The sequence below is a fragment of the Barbatula barbatula genome (genome assembly GCF_947034865.1).
Source record: "Barbatula barbatula genome assembly, chromosome: 11".
Taxonomy (NCBI): domain Eukaryota; kingdom Metazoa; phylum Chordata; class Actinopteri; order Cypriniformes; family Nemacheilidae; genus Barbatula; species Barbatula barbatula.
In genome coordinates, this window is record NC_136774.1 from 6029532 (window position 1) to 6051264 (window position 21733).

The 21733-nt window shown below is 39.9% G+C and overlaps 1 protein-coding gene across 1 annotated transcript in view; it reads right to left on the reverse strand.

The window, feature by feature from the left end:
• Window positions 1-1068: 1068 nt before the first annotated feature.
• vps13a (vacuolar protein sorting 13 homolog A) overlaps window positions 1069-21733 on the reverse strand; it is a 37054-nt gene continuing 16389 nt past the window's right edge. Inside the window, 33 exon segments of the mRNA XM_079467729.1 lie at window positions 1069-1712; window positions 1815-1889; window positions 2042-2165; window positions 2749-2834; window positions 5152-5266; window positions 5346-5469; window positions 5547-5592; window positions 5675-5838; window positions 5943-6018; window positions 6117-6230; window positions 6847-6928; window positions 8095-8240; window positions 8353-8466; window positions 8635-8749; window positions 9466-9535; window positions 9691-9772; window positions 10213-10359; window positions 10510-10663; window positions 10787-11016; window positions 12064-12190; window positions 13847-13980; window positions 14066-14197; window positions 14700-14846; window positions 15379-15483; window positions 15561-15968; window positions 16671-16956; window positions 17028-17131; window positions 18380-18540; window positions 19594-19846; window positions 19929-20081; window positions 20160-20261; window positions 20513-20866; window positions 21323-21732. Coding sequence (XP_079323855.1) covers window positions 1665-1712; window positions 1815-1889; window positions 2042-2165; window positions 2749-2834; window positions 5152-5266; window positions 5346-5469; window positions 5547-5592; window positions 5675-5838; window positions 5943-6018; window positions 6117-6230; window positions 6847-6928; window positions 8095-8240; window positions 8353-8466; window positions 8635-8749; window positions 9466-9535; window positions 9691-9772; window positions 10213-10359; window positions 10510-10663; window positions 10787-11016; window positions 12064-12190; window positions 13847-13980; window positions 14066-14197; window positions 14700-14846; window positions 15379-15483; window positions 15561-15968; window positions 16671-16956; window positions 17028-17131; window positions 18380-18540; window positions 19594-19846; window positions 19929-20081; window positions 20160-20261; window positions 20513-20866; window positions 21323-21732 — 4988 coding nt within the window. The 3' untranslated portion in view covers window positions 1069-1664.

Here is a 21733-nt window from a genome sequence, read left to right on the forward strand (position 1 = left end):
GAACAAAATACAAACAACAGAACACGTATAATGTTAAAAATAGCAGCGACCCCAGTTCGATGTCCATCTCGGAGTGTCCTTTACCCATCCCACAATCCTCACACAACGCTATCCTGAGTCAAAATGTTAAACAAATGTCAAAATAAAAACTAAGATTTATAACATTTCAAAATAAAATACATAAAAATGAAACCAGAAGTGCAGTTTTTACATCTTGCGAAGTGGTCTATAACAAACAAAATAACAAAACGTATATAGGACTGTTTATTTATGGGATGATCGGTAGGATTGTGAAAAGTGAGTTTTCAATACCAGAATGAAAGATCAGTCAGCTGTTGCGAGAAAAGAATTCCCGCAAGGCTATATTATCTATAACAGATGTTGACAGTAACAAACAGATGTTAGACTAGTAAGTGACAGACTGAAAAGTAAAGAACTAAATGGCAATGAAAGATAATGAAGACAAACTTTAACGGAATAGTGTGCATTTTGATTTCATGTTGACTTGATATTCATTGATAAATATTGAAATGAAAGATAGTTGCATATTTAGGTCATGAATTCTTTGCACTGTGAGGAAAAACACCTGAGCCAAGCCCCCTTACGTACAAATATGTATCTATTGACAGTCAAATAAAAAAAAAGAAATTATATACACGAACCCTCTCTCTTCTCTCAACAGGTAGTGGTCTGGCTTTTGTTGAAACTAGTAACTTTGTAGTAGCACCTATCGTACTATTGCTCTTGTATGACATATCGCTTAGTGCTCCCTGAAATCTTTGAATAAAAGCGTCTGCTAAATGTAAATGTATGTATACATTTGGTACCAATATGTACCTCTGTCTCGGTTAACAATATACACTATTTAGATGCAAATGTATTCTTTTCTGCCCTAAAAATTATGGGTTATTTTTAACCCAATGTTGGGTGAAGAAAGATGCAAACACAGTCGTTGTGGTTAAAACAACCCAGCACATGTTAAATCGACATTGAGAATAACCCTGTGACTGCGCATATTTAGACTATTTTTGTAGCAGTGTGGCAGAACAGACACATAATGGACTCAAGGAAGTTTACTAATAATTTACTGCTAAAACAAAGCTTTAAATGAAAATAAATAGACATTGAGGCAAAAATAACATTTCATGCAAAAGCAGTTATGTAAAAAATATCCCCACTCTCCTACTTTTCAAGCATTCCTGAAATGCCTCACAAACACGTTCCCCATTTTGCAAAGACGAATGCGATACATACAGCGTATGGGTCTTCATTAATATGCTTATGAAATTCAACTTTCATTTATGACTTCATTACTGTGAATTAAAGACATTTTATTAAGAGCCATTCATCTTATGGATCCAGTCAATGATGTGTGTGTAGAGTCACGCTGTAAAAGACGTAACATGGAAATGTGGTTCACAGTACACAAATAAGGGACTTGAGAGCTTCAAAAACAAGGTCTGAAAGCGAAGTGAGCGATGCTGGAAAAATACGACGTAATGTAAACCGCACACGTGCATATATTCAGGCTCACAGTCATTTTACCAGAGTTCAGTGAAAGACTGTTGCATTGTGGGTACAATGTAAAGTGGCATGCTGCAAACGCAGCATTAAAGGCACAGCCGAGCGCAGGGTCTTTGTCATTTCGACGATACAGATGGAGGTTATTTTGGCAGACTTTCCCTGGCATCTTCAAGCTTGGCAAGAACCCACTGCAAATGACAGACACAGATGATTAAAATGAAAACATTTACAGAGAGAAGATATTGTGTTCTTTTCACAGATAAAAATGCCCGAGTCTTTAGTTATTATACCTTTGCTAATTCTGGAGTTTTGAAATTGATGATCTTTCCAAACTCTTTGGCATGAAACACAGATTTGACTCTTTCCTGTAAAAAAGCAAAACAATGGTTGTAACTGGTTAATATACTTTCCCCGCCCACGTAGGTTGTTTCTGAGGTGGATATTGCGTTGACAAAACAAACGTTTTGTATAGAATCAAATGCCCAGATCAGTACGTGTTTAATGAGCGGTGTCGTACCTTGGCCTCAATGCGAAGTCTTCTGCCCTCCACAATCATGGGCTCTTTAGTGAACTCGTCAAACAGATACTGCCATTCGCATGTCAGCTGACCAAACGTCCCCTTTGTTACGAAAAACACCCCCCTGCAAAGACGAATATAAGCTTAAGTCATTGAGAAACATTTATCTTATTCAATTAAATGCAGTGTAAATGGCATATGATTGGAAGGAATGTACATAACACGACCATCATGATGACATCATCATTTGTTTTCTGAATGTTAGTGGTGCCCATCCTGGATAGGTCACCAACAGGGCGGGACTACGTGATGTGCTAGCTAACATTTTGCTTGATTATTGTGTATTGCTTTGCAGCCGGCTGGGTCACCGGTCCACGTCAAAAGTTCACCATGATATTTTGGAATATATTCACCCTCATGTCGTTTAAAACCTGTGTGACTTTAGATATTTTGAGGATGTTTTGACGAAGAACATCGACCCCCATTGAAAGGACACGAACCACAAAGACATTTCTCAAAATATCTTATTCTGTGTTCCGCTTATTTCTTTTTAGGGTGAACCGCCGTGTGATTTGAGGTATCATTCAAGTCATAAAACATTTAAAAAATTGTAAATTAAAATAAATGTGACGCTCATCTTGGCAACCACAGCTTAAAATCACAACATCACCAATGTGCTCACACTTCATGTTTAAAAATGAACCTACCTTTTCGTAATCATCAGGAAATCGGACTCGTTCACCTTGGCGTGAGCAAAGTACCTGTATTTGGCAAACCTTCCGTTTTCAATAGTCTAAAAACCAAATGGAAAAACCAGTTAACACAAAGATTCTTTCATTAATATGGCCAAACGTTCTCGTCAGTTATGTTATTGAAACAGTGACACTTCTCTATTCTAGTCAAGTCTGAAAAATCATACAGATGGTGTGGACATGACAAGTGGACTGATGAACTGTTGAAGGCAAAATCCAATCATTCAACGACATTATTTCCGAAACGTCGTTGACCGCGTTTAGCCTTTGCACGGCAACGATTTGCCCCAAAAGTTGGCTTTTGGTTTGATTTGTCTTTGTGAATGTGGTCGGGATGAAAGAATGCAAATTTCAAGCATTTCCATAGTTAAAACACGCTCTAATCTGATGCAAAATGCAAAGAAGGTTTAGTCCTGATGCTTTCTAGAAGACTTCAAGCCACAATAAACAACCCTGCGCCTTAGCAGACTGTAGTCTTGTGTATGACTTAATGGAATGGGATTGTACAATGCATTCTGGGATTGATGGGTGTGGAATGATGGAAAACACTTTGAAACAGACTTTATTCTTGAAAATGACAAATGATAGGTGGGCTCAACAAATCAAATGGAATAAAACAAATGCGTTATATATGTTATAAAAGGAAATATTCCTGAACATAAAACAGCAATATTTACATGTAGACTACAAACTACTTGAACTACTTTTTTGCTTTTAGATACAGAAAACCCTGAGATGTAGTTAAAAAGACACAAATGCATCATCATCATCATCATCCTCCTCATCACTGTCAATGTCGCTATTCCACCGAGAGAGAGCCTTTATGTTCTGTGAACATGACAAGAGAAGGGAAAGCTGAAGTCAGTCATATCAACAACCCTTTCTAAACCACACACATCCGGTAAAAAAGGTCTCACATCAAGTACCCATGTCATTCCACATTTCCATGGATTATTTGTCTGTCGTGGAAAAGTAGCAATTTTGGAAGATATTTACGCTGCTCTTTTCCATATAATGATTTAAACGATGAGTGGCAACAAAATGACAACTCGAAGAGGTTTGGAACAACAAAAAATGGGTATATGATGACTTTTCATGAACTACTGTATTCCTCTACAGCGATGATAAATACAGCATGTGCTAGCAAAGGCTAATTCTACTTAGGCTAACGCTAGTAATAGCTGTAACACTAGTAAACTGATGTCTTCATCTACCCACAAACTACATCATTAGGTAAAGGTCTGGTTGTAGATTTTATGAAAGAGTTCTGGTCCTTAAGGCTGATTGGTTGATCACAATAAAACACAGCTATGAGCTTCTGACCGAGCTAGTTTTTGTATAACTGTACAATTTATGGCGTTCATCATTTAGTTTAGTATCTATTCATACACCCCGAAGAGTAGACTACAATTCACTGGGGTTTTGGCTGAATCTCAGCATGATGCTGTTTTGGTGCGCGTTTCCAGTATGTGATGTTGAACCGCGCTTTTTGAATACAGTATACTTGGTCAACCAGCATTACCAGAACGATCATGTGTTCATAAGGTTTGCAGAAGAACAGCACAGTTACGCTGTTCAACAACATAGATGCTGAAAAAAACAATAGAAACCATCACAGCAATTCAAATGGTTTCCATGAAAGGGAAAGTTCACCCAAAAGTGAAAACTCATCCTCAAGTTGTTACAAACCCCGTTTAAATGTCTGAGATTTCCGGGGAACCGTTGACTACAATAGTAGGAAAAATTCTTGTAGTTTTAACAAATTTAGGAAAACAAACAATTTTAGTGCACCTTTGACTATCAATTCTGACAACCCCAGTTGCTACCATTCTTCCAAATATCTTTCTTTGTGTTCAACCAAACAAACAAATGACTACAGGTTTGGAACTACTTAAGGAGTAACTCATTTCTGGATGGAGTATCCCTTTAAAATACCATTATAAACTGTTTCCTATTAAACCCATTACAAAATCCCTCTTAATAGTGTGGGCATTATTCCAATATGAATTGAGGGTGTCCTTCTGGTTCCCATCTGCCAGGTAACATTACTCCAATAGTATCCCTCACATACAGTACCAGTAGACCCATTATAACCATCACATCCATTACATGTTCTATTGCATGGACCTGCATGAAAAAGTTGTTTTCTAACAAAAACAAGATTTAGGTTTAACTCCAACAATGGGTGCTTTCAAGATCAAAATACGTCCAATATATGTTGGATCGTACATAAATACGTTAATAATTATGTTGCCAAATGTTTAATCCATTGTTGTTATTCTGGCCTGTTAAACACATTTTAATGCTCTGGTCTTAAACACCCTAAAGGGCGAGTCTGCAGGGTGTTCATTAAAATACCTGAAGCATTTGACTGCCTATTCCCTCTCTCTCCTTATATGGCCGAATGACTCCATCCTCGTGAATGAAACGCTGTGGGCGTAAACTCTCCACGTCCTGAGATATCTCGGCAGCTCTGAATTAAAATGAGAGAAAATGGGCACCAAGATAGGAACAGCTAAGCCTCTATAATGGGAAAAGAGGTATTCACACACCTCTTGATGCCTTGAAATGTGCTGCTGGCCATGTCAATGATGCCTCCTGTTGGTCTGGTGAGAGCTCCGACTAAACCTTTTCCCACACCTTTGAAGAAACCGGCAGCCCCTTCCTTCTGTGCTCCTATAGAAACACACGGCGATAAGACATAAGGTTCACTTCTCCACAAAAAAAGAACACGATCAACAGCTTTACTGTACCTTTAATGGGTTTCGTCACAATTCCAGTGAGGCCGCTCACAAACCCCTGCGTGAGAAGACAAGATGAACGTACATCATAAGCAAAAGGTGGCGTAGAACGTCTCTCTTTCCATGAAGCTGCTACTCACGGATACGAGTCCTTTCCCTCCCCGCGTCAGCCCTTCTCGGAAACCGCTGGGCTGCTTGTTCATAGTTTCTCTTCTCTTCTGCTGATATTCCTCATCCATCGTCATGGCAGCAACACCTTTAGCCATCGCACCCGTGATCCTAGACGCTGCTCCCGCGATGCCGCCTGAGCAAGACAGAAACGGGGGTCAACATTTCAGAACGATTTCCTGCTCGTATGATATGGAAAGTAAATGTTTTTTGAGGGAGAGATGGAAAGAGAGCTCTTACCCACAGCCCCTCCGACCAAAGCTTTCACACCGAGCGCCATCCCTTCCACAAACTCCTCTGGGCCCTGGATAGCCCCCTGAAGAACACACACTCAAGTTTGAGTCTTTTTTTAATATTTAGACGAGAATCAAATTGCTTGCGTCTTGTAATCCTCCTTCATGTGTCAAGATTTACCTGGTAGGGCTCATAAAAGAAGGCCTCGACTCCTTCAGACAGGCCGCGGATGAGTCCGAATGGATTGCCGAGCACGTCTAAACCCAACACCAGAACGTACATCTGCTTGATAGCCTGAAACAAACAGCACAAAGATATTAAAGGTGAAAGTTCTCTCAGAATTGACGCACCCCGCATGTATATGATCTACTTTCTTTGTTTCAACATAATTCACTTGCGACACAACGTAACAAGCGGTGTTTCTAAATTTTATGTTTAACATGCTGAACACTAAAATCACATGAATCTTTTGATACCATCGACGGTACAGACAAAAAATACTTTCACACATCAATACATTTCAGTATTATTACTCGTACGAAGAAATGACAAGGTACTGGCACAACACTGAGCTCAAACAACAGTTTAACGTAGCAAAAATGAGTCGTCCAAAACTTCGGAAGATCCTTTTTTTCTTTTAGGACTAATACTGTCCTCATGAACCAAGTTCCAGAAGTACTAGTCACTCTTCATCGCTTCTTCCCACCCACCCTATGCTTCAGACATTTGTTCAATTTTCTGACAGTGACAATTGAAAGATCCTTTTTAAAATAAAGTTTCTGTGTTTGCAATATGCCAATATATATCGTAATTAATAACATAAGCACAAAATGTACTTGAGCTAAATATACACCAAAACCTTGATGCTGAGTGAAAATAAATAGTGTGGGGGTTAAAGAGGTAAGGTCACCTGTTTGGAGTAATGACGGACCACCTCCCACTGCAGCTGTTGGGTGGTACGGAACTGGTATGTCAGCTCAAAGAAGGCCAGTCTGCAGAAACAAAACCCATTTCAGTTCAGATGTGACACATTGTATTAGGGATGCACAGACATGTACATTTTGGCCGATAACGATAACCGATGATTCTTTAACATTGGAAGCCGATAACCGATATATTGGCCGATATACAGTATATACATATTAATATAACATTTCCTGCGACTGAAACAAAAGGCAAAAAGTGGACCACTGCTTTTATATGACAACATTCACTGCAGAAAACAAGGTAACTGATAGTTCTCTTTTTTCCCTGAAAAACATGTACCAAGCCTACTTTACGCTAGTTAATGTTTCTTTAACCTTCAAACTTTTCTGGTATCTTTTTTATTTTAACAAACAAATCATTGATGTTCTTCCCGAGCAACTCAGAAAAGTGTTCCTAATAGGAAATAGCCAAATGTCTAATAGGTCTCAAGAAAGACAGAATTCTGACAGCAGTCTGATTCAAACAATAGCGTTTTGAATTTATACTGTACCAACATCAACAATGTTTTACTAATATCATCAAGTGAATGATCAAGACAGAAAGACCGTACCGTACTGTATTTTAACTGTGAGCAGCGTGCAGCTGAAGAAGTTTAACCAGAGAAAATGATTTATGATATATTATTTGTCTTTAATATATCGGCAGATACCGATAAGATTAAGAATGACCATTTATCAGCCGATACCGATATGGCCGATAATTTATCGTGCATCCCTACTTTGTATGGCACTCTTCATGAGTAACCTCTTCTGCAAATCTTTTACCAATAATCTACAAATCTTCACCATCAGCACAGAAAAAACGATCTAGTGCAAACTACTATACAAACTCCATGTTTAGCCACGTGTAGTGCAACGTCTCTTTCCACTTGAGGGCAGCATAAGAGTAAAAATGGTTTAGAGGAAATTGCGCTAGATCACCATCTAACCACATGTGAAATCCCGAAACACCCCAAGGTGTGATCTGAGGGTTTGGCTCAAGCTGGCATGAGGAACCTGAGGCTAACACTGCCACAGATGGAGATTCTACAGAAACACGCTCTGTCCTCTGACGAATAAACACAGTCGATGGAGATCTGGAATTATCTTTACCATCAGTGTGTAGTGAAAATCTAAGTAGCGCGAGGAATGTACAGTGTTCCTGTTGTAGGAGTAGGAGTGAGTGTTAGTACTTGAAGAGGACGTCCTGAGCGTCAGTAAGCGTAGCTCCGATACTCTTCAGAAGCAGATTCAGCGACTGAACCGGAATGACCTCGGTCTCTCTCTCTTTCTTATTGCTGTCTTCACCCCCGGTGCTCAGAGAGAAACTCAAATGAAGCTGCCACACAAATTACACACATGAGGTCACAATCGTCCGTGTCATGTCAAATATTCAACGAAACCGCACTGCGGGCAGAGCCGCACAGCAGAAACCAGTGAATCTGACTGACCTTTATGGGAGATATATGGAAGTACTCGTACAGGCTCATGGGAGACGTGTCTGTCGCTGAAACATGATTCAACTCAGTCTTCAGATACTCAATGTCCTTCTCAAACAACTCAACCTATAACAACACAACAGACAGACATTCAACAAAAATCAGCGACACAAATAGATCTCAATGTCATTGAATTAGACAGAAAACCCTAAACTAAAAGTTTGATTTGACTTTTCATCCATACATCTATCTTCAGAGAGACAGTAGGGCAGCACATAAGGGTCCGAGCGTTACCTCTTGTTCAGACGTGAAAGCACTGGAGTGCTCGGCAGTGAAGAGCTCTAGTATAGCATACAGGAACCCAAGATCCATCCGTAGGTCCATTTCCTGAATCAGCACCTTAAAATACCTATAAGCCCAATAAATATGCCATAATGAAACACAAACACAATGTGCACTCCAGGAGCTTAACAACCGTTCTGATAAATCACAGTAAAGTTCTGCCCTTACCAGACGACTATTACAAAACATAAACAAAAATCACTAAACAATGTGCCATGTTGTTATAGGAGTGCACATGCAACAAAACAGAAGACAGGTAAGGCCGTGTTCACACTTGACTTCTTTTTTAAAAGAAAAAGTTGACAGTGGCGCATTTTTAGAAACATAAAAAACGATCGCTACGTTGTTGTTACCGGCAATGTTCAAGCGTTAGCCTTTGTGCACGAAGGCAGCTTAGAGATACAGGCTTCATAGGCAGCGTAGTGGAAGTCTATTGGAATAAGAAACAGAGAGCGTCTCTGTGATAACCAATCACATATTTATGGAAATCGACAGGTCTCTGTCATTGGTTAGCTGCGAAAGAGGTGCACGCCATAGGGTGTTTTCTTTTTGAGAAAAGTTGAATTTTCTCAACCTCAAAAGACAGTAAAAGACGCCGAATTATAATGTAAAACGCTAACAGCTTCAAAAACGAAGTCAAGTGTTAACACGGGCTGAGATGTGCAAACATCCATGACGGTTCGCAAACAAAAAAGCATTTTACAAATAAGTCTATGAAAGAAATGGTGTCGTGAGTGCGCAGCTTAAGAGAAGGTGAGAGAAAGGAATGGAGAAGAGACGCACTTGATGCGTAGGATGTCCGAGTGCCCGGCTGCTCGGGTGATGATGCTGACGTCAGCCAGCGGTTTCGGTTCTTTCAATAACAAGATACAAAAATTTAATGTTACAAACATGCCAGAACACAAACATTATACAAATGTGTGCACATTTTCCTTCTTTGTTGAGGGAATTTTCAGGAAGATGAAAATATTCGTCAAGATTATGTAGAAGTCAACCACAGCGACTGACCTGAGTCCATCCTAACCGACTTGGGTGGTTTGATGGGGTAGAACACAAATGGAAAGATGGATCCGGGCAACTGATTCTGGATCTGTACAGTGAACAAAAGCATTTGATGGATTGATGTAACACGTAGTTTTTTTTCTTTCTCAATTGCACACTGAAACCTGTTGAAGAGAGTGCTCACTATACGTTTTTTTCCTTTAGCTCACAATCATTTCACATCATTTGCAGAACACATATTGTAAAGAATGTTGGAAACCAAACAACGCTGGCCCCCATTTACTTCCATTGTATGGACACAAAAGAGTCATTTCTCAAAATATCTTCTTCTGTGTTTCGTAGAAGAAAGAGTCACGTACAGGAGGGGGAATAAATGTTATCAGAACCGATTTTGGGTGAACCACCCCTTTCACAAAACACTAAGTAAGCATTAGCTACCGGGTTGCTCTCTGCTGTTCATTACGGTTTCTATAGCTCTAAAAGTTGCAGTATCTACACGTGCTATGCTTCATGAAGCGTAAATCAAACCTGAATTCTGTTGATCTGGACTCTATAGGTTTTCTGTCGGGTGGAGACGCTGTACTCCACCTTCAGCGCGGGCAGGAAGTTCCTCCTGAGAGGAGCATCAAAGGGCTGCAGTACCCTCATGGACACCCCATTAGCCGCAAATAACACCTGAACAACACGCATCCAGTCAGAAATGAACAATCTCAGTGTGAATTTAACCTTATTCTCCTGAGGATGATTTTAGATCCGAGATGTGTCCTTTGGTAAAGGGGACACTGTGCCTTTAAGAGAACTGAATTGGTCTCTATGAGCACTGACCTGGTAATCGTTCTCTAAGTCGATGAGGGCGCCATCCACCGGGCTCGTCTCCATATACTCTTGGTAGCGGCTCTCCAACTGAGCAGCTTCTTTACCGCTCAAAACCTTCCATCGGCTGCGCTTCTTGAGTTTAGTCTCCCATACCACATCAGAACTGACCAACACGAAGTTTCACACAGTCAACACATAAAATATCTGAAGTAAACCGTACCGACACAACCGCAAAAGTGCTTTATAGTAGCAGTCTGCCATCGAACAGCGTGAACACCAATTATACCTGGTGATGCCAATGAAGGCCACTTCCTGGCTGTAGGTGTTGTTGACCAGTGAAACGCCCATGTTCTGCAACAAGATACTGATTTCCTGTTGAGGCACCTCCATCTTCTCATTATCGCAAATCAGCTTGTAAACACGGCGATCGGAGGTAAAAAGCGCCACGCGTTGGAGGCCTTCATAAAATGAGACGACGAACAGTTTTCCCTCTTCGTTCATGTCCAACAACTGGTCCTGTTAAGAGAACAAAGACCCAGATGAGTATTTGGTTTGTCGTCTTTAATCCAAGTTTAATTTAGATATACGTGTCATTTTTGTAGTATCGTAGTCGAGACATTGAAAAAGAAGAAAGAAAGGATCTGGAAATGTTATGAGCAGGATTTGAACTAACATAAGGAACATGAACACTTTGTCTCAATGGTAGCTAAGGGTAGTTCTAACTGAGCCTGTTAAAGAAATAGCTTTGCCAAAAAGAACAATTCTTTCATTATTTACAAGAACGTTGGTAACCAAACAATGCTGGCCCCCATTGACTTCCATTGTATGGACACTAAGCCACCGAGACATTTCTTAAAATATCTTCATATACAGGTTTTGAATAACATGAGGGTTAATGAATGATTACAGAATCTTCATTTTTGGGACAATCAACACCTTTAAATCATATTATTATTATTATTATTATGTATAAAAAAATAAATGGATATATTTACTTAAAAAATCATTTATTTATTGATTGGTTTTCTGGGATTTATAAGTAAATATATGCATTTATATAAAACATATTCAGAATAAATAAATATTATATTTGCTTAAATTTGTAAACGTGAATATTATTTGAATTCACCCAATGCTTTTTTATATGATCTCCACTTGTGTTCGGCAGGTAAAACAAAATCATTTAGATTTGAAATGAGACAACAGAACATAAAATTCTTGAATTTTCAGAAATTTCACTTTAATACATAAAAAACTGCCACGGTTGAGCGTTTTTGAGCATCAGTTCAGATGGTGCATCGAAAATAAGCAGGAACGATTCCTCCATCTTTGACATTTTTGTACCGAGAGGTCACGCTGTGACGCTTTGATCTTCTATAGGTCTCACACACTCACTTGATGCGAATTTGCATGTCAGAGTTCACCTTGAACTTTGCTATGCACCGTAAAGCGAAGTATTTTCAGACGGGCGTTCGTTTACGGTCATGACGCTTTCGCATGCGTATGGAACGAAAAGTCAAGTGTGACCGCAACATAAAGGGAACTTAACAGAGTACATCTCACCTCTTCACTCTTCAGTTCTCCTTTGTACTTGCTCCATTTCCAGCTCAAGGTTCGTGATCCGGTGGGCTCAGCCCATGTGTAGTACACTGCCTGTCCTGGACCCAGCTCATCCATTTCCGCCTGAGAGCTAACAGGAGAACACTATTAGTAAATACACGTTTATATGATTAAACATCTTATAAACAGCAACAAACTTTATTATATAATTTCAAAGGTCTTGATATTATACTTGTGTGCACGAACACGTCCAAACTACTTTTACCGTTCATGTAAATATTATTGACACGGTATTTCCTGATGATTTTATGTAATAAAGTTTGTTTGGAGTGAGACACTTTTTTAGGAGACTCAAAAGTGAACACTGTAGCATTCAGAAACCGGAGAAACTACAGTCCCGTAGTTCGGATTTTTATACCCCAGAATAAATCACTTTAAGAAAGGGAATCATTCGTGGTTCATACATCATGCTCTTCAACATAAGATGAGGTTCCACTGAGACACAAGAGAAGTGCGGCACTCAATAGCTAGAAATGAAGGCAGATTTAAGAAAAGCGAGTACAAGCAAGTCGATTAAAATCCGTTCACAGCCCACAAGCTACAAGATGAGAAAACAAAGTCAGACTCCAACGTTACACTCCGTGGGAGAAATCACATTTGTTTTTCGAAACGAATTTGGATGAAGGAAGCAGCTCGAAGAGAATATGAAAGGAGTCGGCTGCCTTCACCAGACGGATCCCGTATTAGGTCGAGGGGAGAGAAAATAGTTTAGAGAGAGTTTTCCATGCATCTCGTTCGATAACACTTTGTGTACCAGAGGGACCGTGTCTCATCCCCCCCTGATAAAGAGATATCCAGTAACTCATCTGGAAGCCAAGAAGAATCTTTCTGCTTCCTGCGACTAAAAGACACAAAAGGACAAGTAACACAAATGCAACGAAAGGACATTGAACAGTGACGGAAACACACACAACACTATACACGCTCCAAATGAAAACTAAAAACAGATGGTCAGACGCTGAATGGTTACAAAAGCTTAAGTTCATGGCATTAATGCATTCTAGCATGTTAACAAACAGAGTTAACTTCGAGTGACTGCACAAATGTGAACACACAAAAAACTAAAAGCATCAAGGATAACAACAAAACGAGACATATGTGACCGTGGACCACAAAACCATAACAAGCACGGGTATATTTGTAGCAATAGACAACAATATTATTTTCTTTTATGCCAAAACCAATTCGGATATTACGAAAATATTATGTTCCATGGAGATATATTTGAAAATACAGTATATCAAAACTTTATTTTTGTGAGTGGTTGCCGCAAAATCACAAACAAAAATGACCGGAAACGCGTATACACGTATATCGCTGCCAGAGGCGTCATGCCCATTCAACAGAGGGGGCACGTGCCCCTCAGATATTTGAACTGTCAGGTTTGCATGCAGCCTCCACATGACATTACTAGCCTCTATTAGTCAGTTGCACGATTCAATAGGAAGACACTATATCAGTTGTGCTGCACCGCCGTTATGATAACGTACGGGAGCTTAACATTTATCAATCCGTCGACAGACGCAACAGCGCTGGCAAATGATGCAATAAGCATCTGCGCTACTGAATATGTATATAATCAGGATGCATTCTGGGAGTGATTTTTAGTGAAGAATTCACATTTTTCAAACTTGCTGCAGAATTTGTTGCCTGCTGTTGGTAAGATGTACATCAGTGATGCCTAGACATAGTAAATATAGAAATGGGTACAGGTAGTCTCTCTCACCTTTGGTGGTACTGCAGTGTCTCGTCTTTTGTGTGGTTGATGAGGAGAAACGGGGCCGCGCCGTCATGGTAATCAGAGAAGCGTATCGCAGCCGAATGTTCTGACAAATTCACATCAACGATTATACCGCCCAGCTAAAATCAAGAAGAAAACAAATAATGTGCTTTTGTTTCTTTATGTAGGTTATAGTAATGTAAACCGTAGGTAATGATAACGTACGGTTTTGTCCAGGTGCAGCAGGAGGCAGTTCTCTGGTTGGTGGAAGTCAAAGGCTCGTGGTGATGACTGACATCCTTCGACTTTGACTCGAAGCTTCTTCGAGTCTCTTTCTGGCCAGAATGGAACGGCGGCCTAGAAATGACACAGAAATACAGTATATAAATACAGCAGTTTTCAGTTAACAGACTGCAGTGAAGACTCACAATTTTGAGTTTTAGATAATATACATGTAAAGGCCGATGTATTTTAATTAGGGCTGTCAAACGATTAATCGCGATTAATCGCATCCAGAAAAAAGTTTATTTTGCATAAAATACGTCTGTGTACTGTGCATAATAATTTTGTACTTATAAACACATTCACATACATGTATATATATTTAATAAATATTTAGATGTATTTATTTATATTTACCAATAACTGAAATGATATTAAAACGATTATTAATCTTTCTATTTTAATGCGTATGTATTCATAAATACAATATAAATATAGACACTACACAGACATATATGTATATATATATATATAAACAAATACATGTCATTTCTAACTCAAGGCATTCATTCAAGGTTTGAATGAACTGTTTCTTTGGCGTTCTGCTATAACTAGTTTGTGGAATCGTGTTTTTGACCTGTCCGGGTCGGGCCTCCGTCCACTGATCCATCCCCTCCTCGCAAACTCGAATCACATGCTTGGTTCTGTTCACCAGCATATAGAAGGGCAGGAACGTCACCAGCCGTGTCAAACTGAAGCTGGACGCATCTATCTTCACCCCAACCTACCAGAAAAACAGACATGTCACATAATTATTTCGAGTCCACACAAAACATCTAGAATGTATAGACGGTTTCCTCATAACAACAAAAACAAAGGTTACTGCGGCTTTGCACTTTTGTGACCCCAACTGAACGTCCGGCTCACATTCACAAACAATAGAGTGCCAGTAGATTATTTCTGATAACACTTAATATAAACAGAGAAAACCTGTTACTTTGCTAAACTTTTCTCTCCAATATTACGAATTTCAATACCAAGCTCCACCTCTAGATGTCAATGTACCAGACGGTGACTTTAAATGCAACCGAACTACAGGACACATTGTTGTATGTTCATTTTATCAAATAAACAAAGTTCCACAATTAAACGGTAATTATACAGTAAAATAATTATTTATGAAAATTGTAATTTGAAGTAAAACGGAAGTTAAACATAAAACGGAAGTTAACTGGGGGTCAGGCACGCGCGGGTCTGATGAAACAGACTATATATGAATGAAACTATTGAACAAGAAATGAAACCATGCTTCTCACCATGTAATCCTTTTGCCTTCCTTTGCATTTAACAACACCGTAACTACCAACTGTGTCGATGGAGAAATCGTCTGATAATTCGCTTTCCGAAATCATTAAACGAATCTGAAAAAAGAAAGATAAGAGATGAATAAACAGAATCGAGTTTTAAAAACAAATGTCTCTTCTTGGGGCATTGAAACCTTGTTGTTCTGCAGGAAGTTGCGTGGCTTAAAGGAGAAGAGGAGAGGCATGTCAGAATCCTTCGGGTGTTTGCGATGAATATCGTCTGCTTTATACTGCAACAGCCTGCCCGTCTTATTCACCATCCAATACGGCGAGTGCACTGCCACGACCAGCTGACCCTCCTCCTTTTTAACATGGATGGCAATGTCTAGCTCCGCCTTTGTTTCGGTTTCATCGTCCAAACGCAGCGAGACGAATTTGATGAAGCTTATCTCATCCTGTTCGCTGCTGAGATTATACTGGCCTTCCCAATCCTGCTGCAGATATCCAATGAGCTTCAACTCCACAATGGAAAAATCCATGATGGCTGTATGGATTTGGGACGAGTGACCCTCTTTTAGTTCCACGGGGGGATCTCCATTACTCTGAAAAAAACAAAAACTCGGTTTCGGGTGCTTATTTAAATTTTGTTTGTATCTGTAGATTTGCTTCACTATTTGACCCAAGATGAAGCAAATACAATTGTGTGGTATTTTCTTTCATTATTAAAGCTACACTTGCCGGAATGATTTCTATTGTGCGCCATCCCCGCAGTCCCGCTGTGATCATTATACATGGCACAAAAAAACATGGCACATTTTTGCAGACTTTGGAGAAGGTTACTCAAGGATTTGGTCTTCGTTTTTTAACCATAAATTGTATTTCGTTTCAAACCTCCAGTGTTGTCTGTTCCATTCGAAGTCCGTCAGATGACCTTTTGTGTAAATAAGCATTTTTTATCATGCTCCTCCATTAACTTCCAGCAAAACCAGATATTTCAGACCGGGCAGAGTGTGGTATTTAGTGGGTTTTGAAAATCATTAAAAATCTAGAATTTTTTCAGGATTTCCAGCACCCATACGCACCCTGTTTATAAGACGTCAATTTATCATTATGAGCCGCGGGAATAACTTGTGTATTTAATGTAGAAGCGTTTTGGACTTTCAAAAAATCTGGCGTCTCAGGACGTGCCTTCTTAAACCAAACGGTTTCTACACTTATGTGACATGTTAGGGCGGGCCAGGTGACTGGCCTCCGCATTTGTCCGGCGGGCCGCAAGTTGACTAACCCTGCTGTAGGATGTCTACCTTTAAGTTGAAGGTGATTGGGTACGGCAGAAGGTTGCGGAGGAGGACGGTGGGCCACAGGTGCAGAACGAGGGGCTTGTCAAAACCCTCATCGGTGCTGTGTGACATCACAGCGTCTGGAAGAGGAACCATGTTGACCTTCATCATCCGAGTGCTGTCTCCGTGATGGTGGCAGGTTTTCTGCAAACACTCTTTGGGTTTCTGAATCACCTCATTGTAAGTGAAACCCTCAGAGCGGTCGTACTCTTTCTCACCTTCCGGTGCAGGCTGTAAGCTCAGCTCAGATCTGACAGACAAAAAAGAAAAATAAATATTCATATTTATGATGTAAGAGTGGTGTAACGTGCTATAACTGACCTGTAAGATCCCAGTGGCACACAGAACTCCTCCATAGGCAGAGAAGTGCCCAGACACACAGATCCTTCATAAACCCGGAACGGCACCGAGAAATGATTGATGATCTGCAAAATCAAAGATTGACATCACGATCTATCAATCCGTCAACAACAACACATGTATTATATATAAAATTACACCTAATGCTTAAATCTGTGTGTTTACCACTGATCTATATAAATGACTGGATTGTGCATACACCGCTAAACCAACGGCAATCGATCGGTGAAGCTGCCGGATCCTGGCGACATTATGCCCAACTGACAGAGTGCATCATTACAGTCAAAATGACTGTATATATATATATATATATCCTGTTTTTCATCTTATTAGGCACGCGATACGTTTGTAGTTCACATGTGTGTTCAAATTAATTTATAACTTGCAATGTTTTTACCAATTTTGATGTTTACTTTGGGCGGAATTGTGACGTATAGAAATCAATGTATAGAAGGTGATTGTGTATAGAACGCTGTTCTAATGTTTAGAAATAGAGACTTAAAGAACATATACAGCTTATATTTATATGTATTTACATTTCAGAATAAGCACATTTGTCATGTGTTGCGGTGTCTCTTTTCTTTAGTCTCTGATATGTACGCTACTCTCATGAAAATGCACGTAACTCACTCTATTTCTAACAAGACGGGAAAATTCACAAACTTTAAATAAAAGACATTTGCGTTGTAAGAATGTACTGTAAGACGGGGACTGGTAAGGTAATATTTTGTGTATACTGAATAATATTAGCCTAAACATGTTAGCAAAGATTGTTTTGCGAACACTGGATACGTGTCCAAAATGTGTCAAACTTGTAAATTGTTTGTTCAGATTACATGGCTTGACATCACACAAAGTTTCGAAATCATGGTAATCTCTTTTTTCTGATAATATTTTATGTACAGCTTTTTCTTTATGAACAACAAACAAACACAACAAGAGAAAGATTATCGTTACATAGTCCCTTGCATGGAATTCGTCATGCTGCTTCTACAGTAACCCTGAACGCACAAACTGCTCATTAAATAGGTTATCTCCTTCGGGCAAAGAAGCGAAAACGCAATGACATCCAAGTTCTGTGTCAGCCACCGGAGTGCTTTAAAAGGGAGGGATGGAGAGAGCTGTTGGTTGCGATTCGCAACCTCACCACTAGATCCTGCTAAAATCTCCACATTGCTCCTTTGACTAGGTGAACTTGGGCAATAGTTCAATACATTAAACACAAAAATTTAACAGCAAGTTGCGTTTATGTTGTGTATACTGAGATTCAGTTTTCATGTTCAATTTAAAATATGTGTATTTTGAACACCCACCTGGAAAGGAGAACGGATCTTGACATATTTGCTGCCCTCCACGGTGTAAATCTGACAGACAAAGAAGCGTGTGACACCCGAGTCAAAGTGCATGACGCTGTACATCCCTCGCCCAGTTTTGATCAGCGGGATGATACTCGCTGCGGTGTGGCCCACAGGAGCTGGAAAAAAAACATTTCAAAATGCTAAAATCGAAATGGGGCTCGCCTGTTCAATATTGTGGCTAGTAGGGAAATCTGGGTAGTTTCTACTGTTTTTAATACACATGTTTTTTTCGAATCACAATATGTGGTAAAAAATATCAAAGTGAAAGTGACGGTTATAGTGATTATACAATTTTGCATTTGTAGCATCTATAACACTGTTGGGCAATACCAAGATAATAACACTAGGAGAATGTGCTTGTTACCAATATACTGAACTATTTGTTTATATTTTACTAAACCCTTGTTGATAGTTTAAGACAACTAACTTTGTAGGATTTATGTGAATGAAAATGCACAAACCTAAAGCAATAATAACCAACAAATGGAGAAGGGATGCCTCTTCAGAGATCATGAAATAGTTACTTTATTTTATGTGTTTTATTAATAAGGAATATGTATGTACCGTTATGGATGTGACAGTCCTGAAAATGGCACTTAACTGACTATAAAAAAAATCACGTACTAAAAATAAAACAAATGCTCTAAAAACTTAGAGAAACCTCGTATGGGTATTAGAAACGCCACATTTTCATATCTGTGCTGTTAGTACAGTAAAAACATTTGGGGAAAATTATTTTTTCATAATAAGATTAACAATGCCCTTTCAATTACATTGTTCCAAACCTGTATATATTTCTTAGTTCTGCTGAATACAGAGAAAGATATTTATAAGAATGTGTGTAACAAAACAGTTGGGGACACCATTGACTCCCATAGAAGGAAAAAAGTACTATGGTAGTCAATGGTGCACCAGATCTGTCTACTTTCCCATGTTCTTCCAAATATCCTCGTTTGTGTTCAACAGAGCAAATACTTTTATACAGTTGAAGGTGAATAAATGATGACAGAATGTTCATTTTTGGGTGAACTGTCCCCTTAATATAATATAGACAAATATTATTTACTTTACCTAATGCATAAAACTAATGTTAACAAATGCAACGTTATAAACTAAACAAATAAATGAAATGGTAGGTACACGTGTCTGTGTTACATGAGAGATCTTACTGGGTTGTATGTAGTTTTTGGTGCTGAGGCTGGTCATGGCAGAGAACTGGTCGCTTGACTGCACTGTGTAGTCCATGTTTAGATTCTCTCCATCTTGGAGCTCCACCACACGCTGTTTAGACTCTTTACCGATAGGTTTAAACATCTCGCTGTGCTGCACGGACACCGCCAAACCCAAACGATTCTTCACCACAAACGGAGCTTGGTCAGTCTGAATGCACTCAGCGGTCTGCTTGGCAGCTTCTGCAAACGCCTGCGAGTGAACAAACACGCTGTCATTCCCGCGATAGAAGGACGGCACTTGTCAACAACCTCAACACGCTACGATTTCTTACCGTCCCCAGATTACTGAGCATGTGTAGGCCGCACTTGGAGAGCGTGATGTTGAGCTGGTCTTTGCTTGCTAAGCTGATGACGGTTTTATAATCAGGCACGCTGCCGTCCACCTCATCGGACACCCCGGAGGTCACTACTGGTTTCTTCTTCATCTGTATTTTAAATGAGGAGCTTATAATATACACATTGGGAAGCATTTACCTAAAGTGTTAAATGAAATGAGGCGTAACCTTAAGCGCCAGTGTCCAGGCTCTAAAGCCGTCTTTGGCTTCATCTTCCAGCGGCTCCAAAAGTGGTTCCCATAAACCCATCATCTCATTATAATAATTCACCTTCAGGAAACAAAAAACACATCTAAGAAATGAAAGTTTGAGACCTAACAGCTCCACAACCAAATAACAAGTAGCCAATCCTGATTCATTATTATGATGTTCTAGGCTTTTGGTTGATTCAAAATGAATAAATTGATTAAAAAGCCCTTTGATATGTCTCGTTGAAACTCATCCTCATCATCACCACAGGACCTTCCAGCTATTAAATTTGGGATTTTAAAGAGTAAAAACGTTTGATATGATGATCTGACCTCCAGGTCCAGGTGACAGTGGAGGTTAATGAGTGTAGTCCAGTTCTTCACATCTCCGTGAAACGAGGATTTGGCCAGGAGCATGGGCACGGTGCGATGACCCACCCCAGCCTCCAGCGTTACACAGATGGACTGGATGTTCATTTTGAGGGATTCTCCCTGTGGAATGAGAGGAGCAACGGACTGGGTGTCTTCCTCTCCTTCCTCCTCCAGGAACCAGAGCTTCAGGTCTCGCAGGTTGCGGCGTTCCCACAGATGGTGTGGTATGGGGCTCTCCAGCTCCTCCGGGGTCTCGGCTGCAGGGCTCAACGCTGACTGAATGGTGATGACGGTGTTTATGATGATGGGAGACACCTTTGGGGGGTGGAAAAGAGAGGTTATGGTTCTTAATTTTCTTTATTTTACAAAATCACAACACGACAATATTTAGGACAGACAATAGACGATGGCGCTTATCAACCACATGGGGAGCCATAAGGAAAAGTTACCTAGTGTTGCTTTATGTTAACTTTTACCTTTATATTTCAAAATAAAACAAGACTATATGATTGTTTCTTGTAAACAAGTACATGTATCTTGATTGAAGAATGTTTCGATATTTGTACTGGAAAACAAATACTAAGAAAGAAAAAAAATTCAGTGTACTTCATACATTTTTGTAGTATTTTAAATGTCTTTTGCTATTGTGGCTTTAAGGCTTAAATACGTAGCTAATCTCGGATGTGATTGATTACATTTTTACATATGAAATAAACAACAATACCACATCCCTGCTTGAATTAAACAGGATGTTCAAACCCTGAGTCTCACCTTGAGCGTGAGGGAGCTGATGGACAGTTCGATGGTTTGAGGTTGGGTAGATGATTGGTTGCTCTGAAAGAACACCTGACAGGGCTGAAGCACCGTCGTCACGTTGTTCTCTCGCTTCTCCCTCAGGAACGGACACGCCACCACCTTTAGATCCGAGACGGCCGCCGTCATGGACTGTCCGCTGGGCTCGTTCTTCATGACCAGCTCGCATTGCGTCGTCACGACGAGAGCCGGGGCTTCGGCGCGTGTGAGGTCGGCCACGAAAACTATTTCAGGATTCTTCACCACAACGTTCATCTCAGTCTTAGCCACCACTGGCTGAACAGGAACTGCTAACAGAGCGACAGAAATCAATAAAACAGCAGATGAATTGCTCGTTGCAAAATGCGAGTAAATGTCTAACCTGTGTCT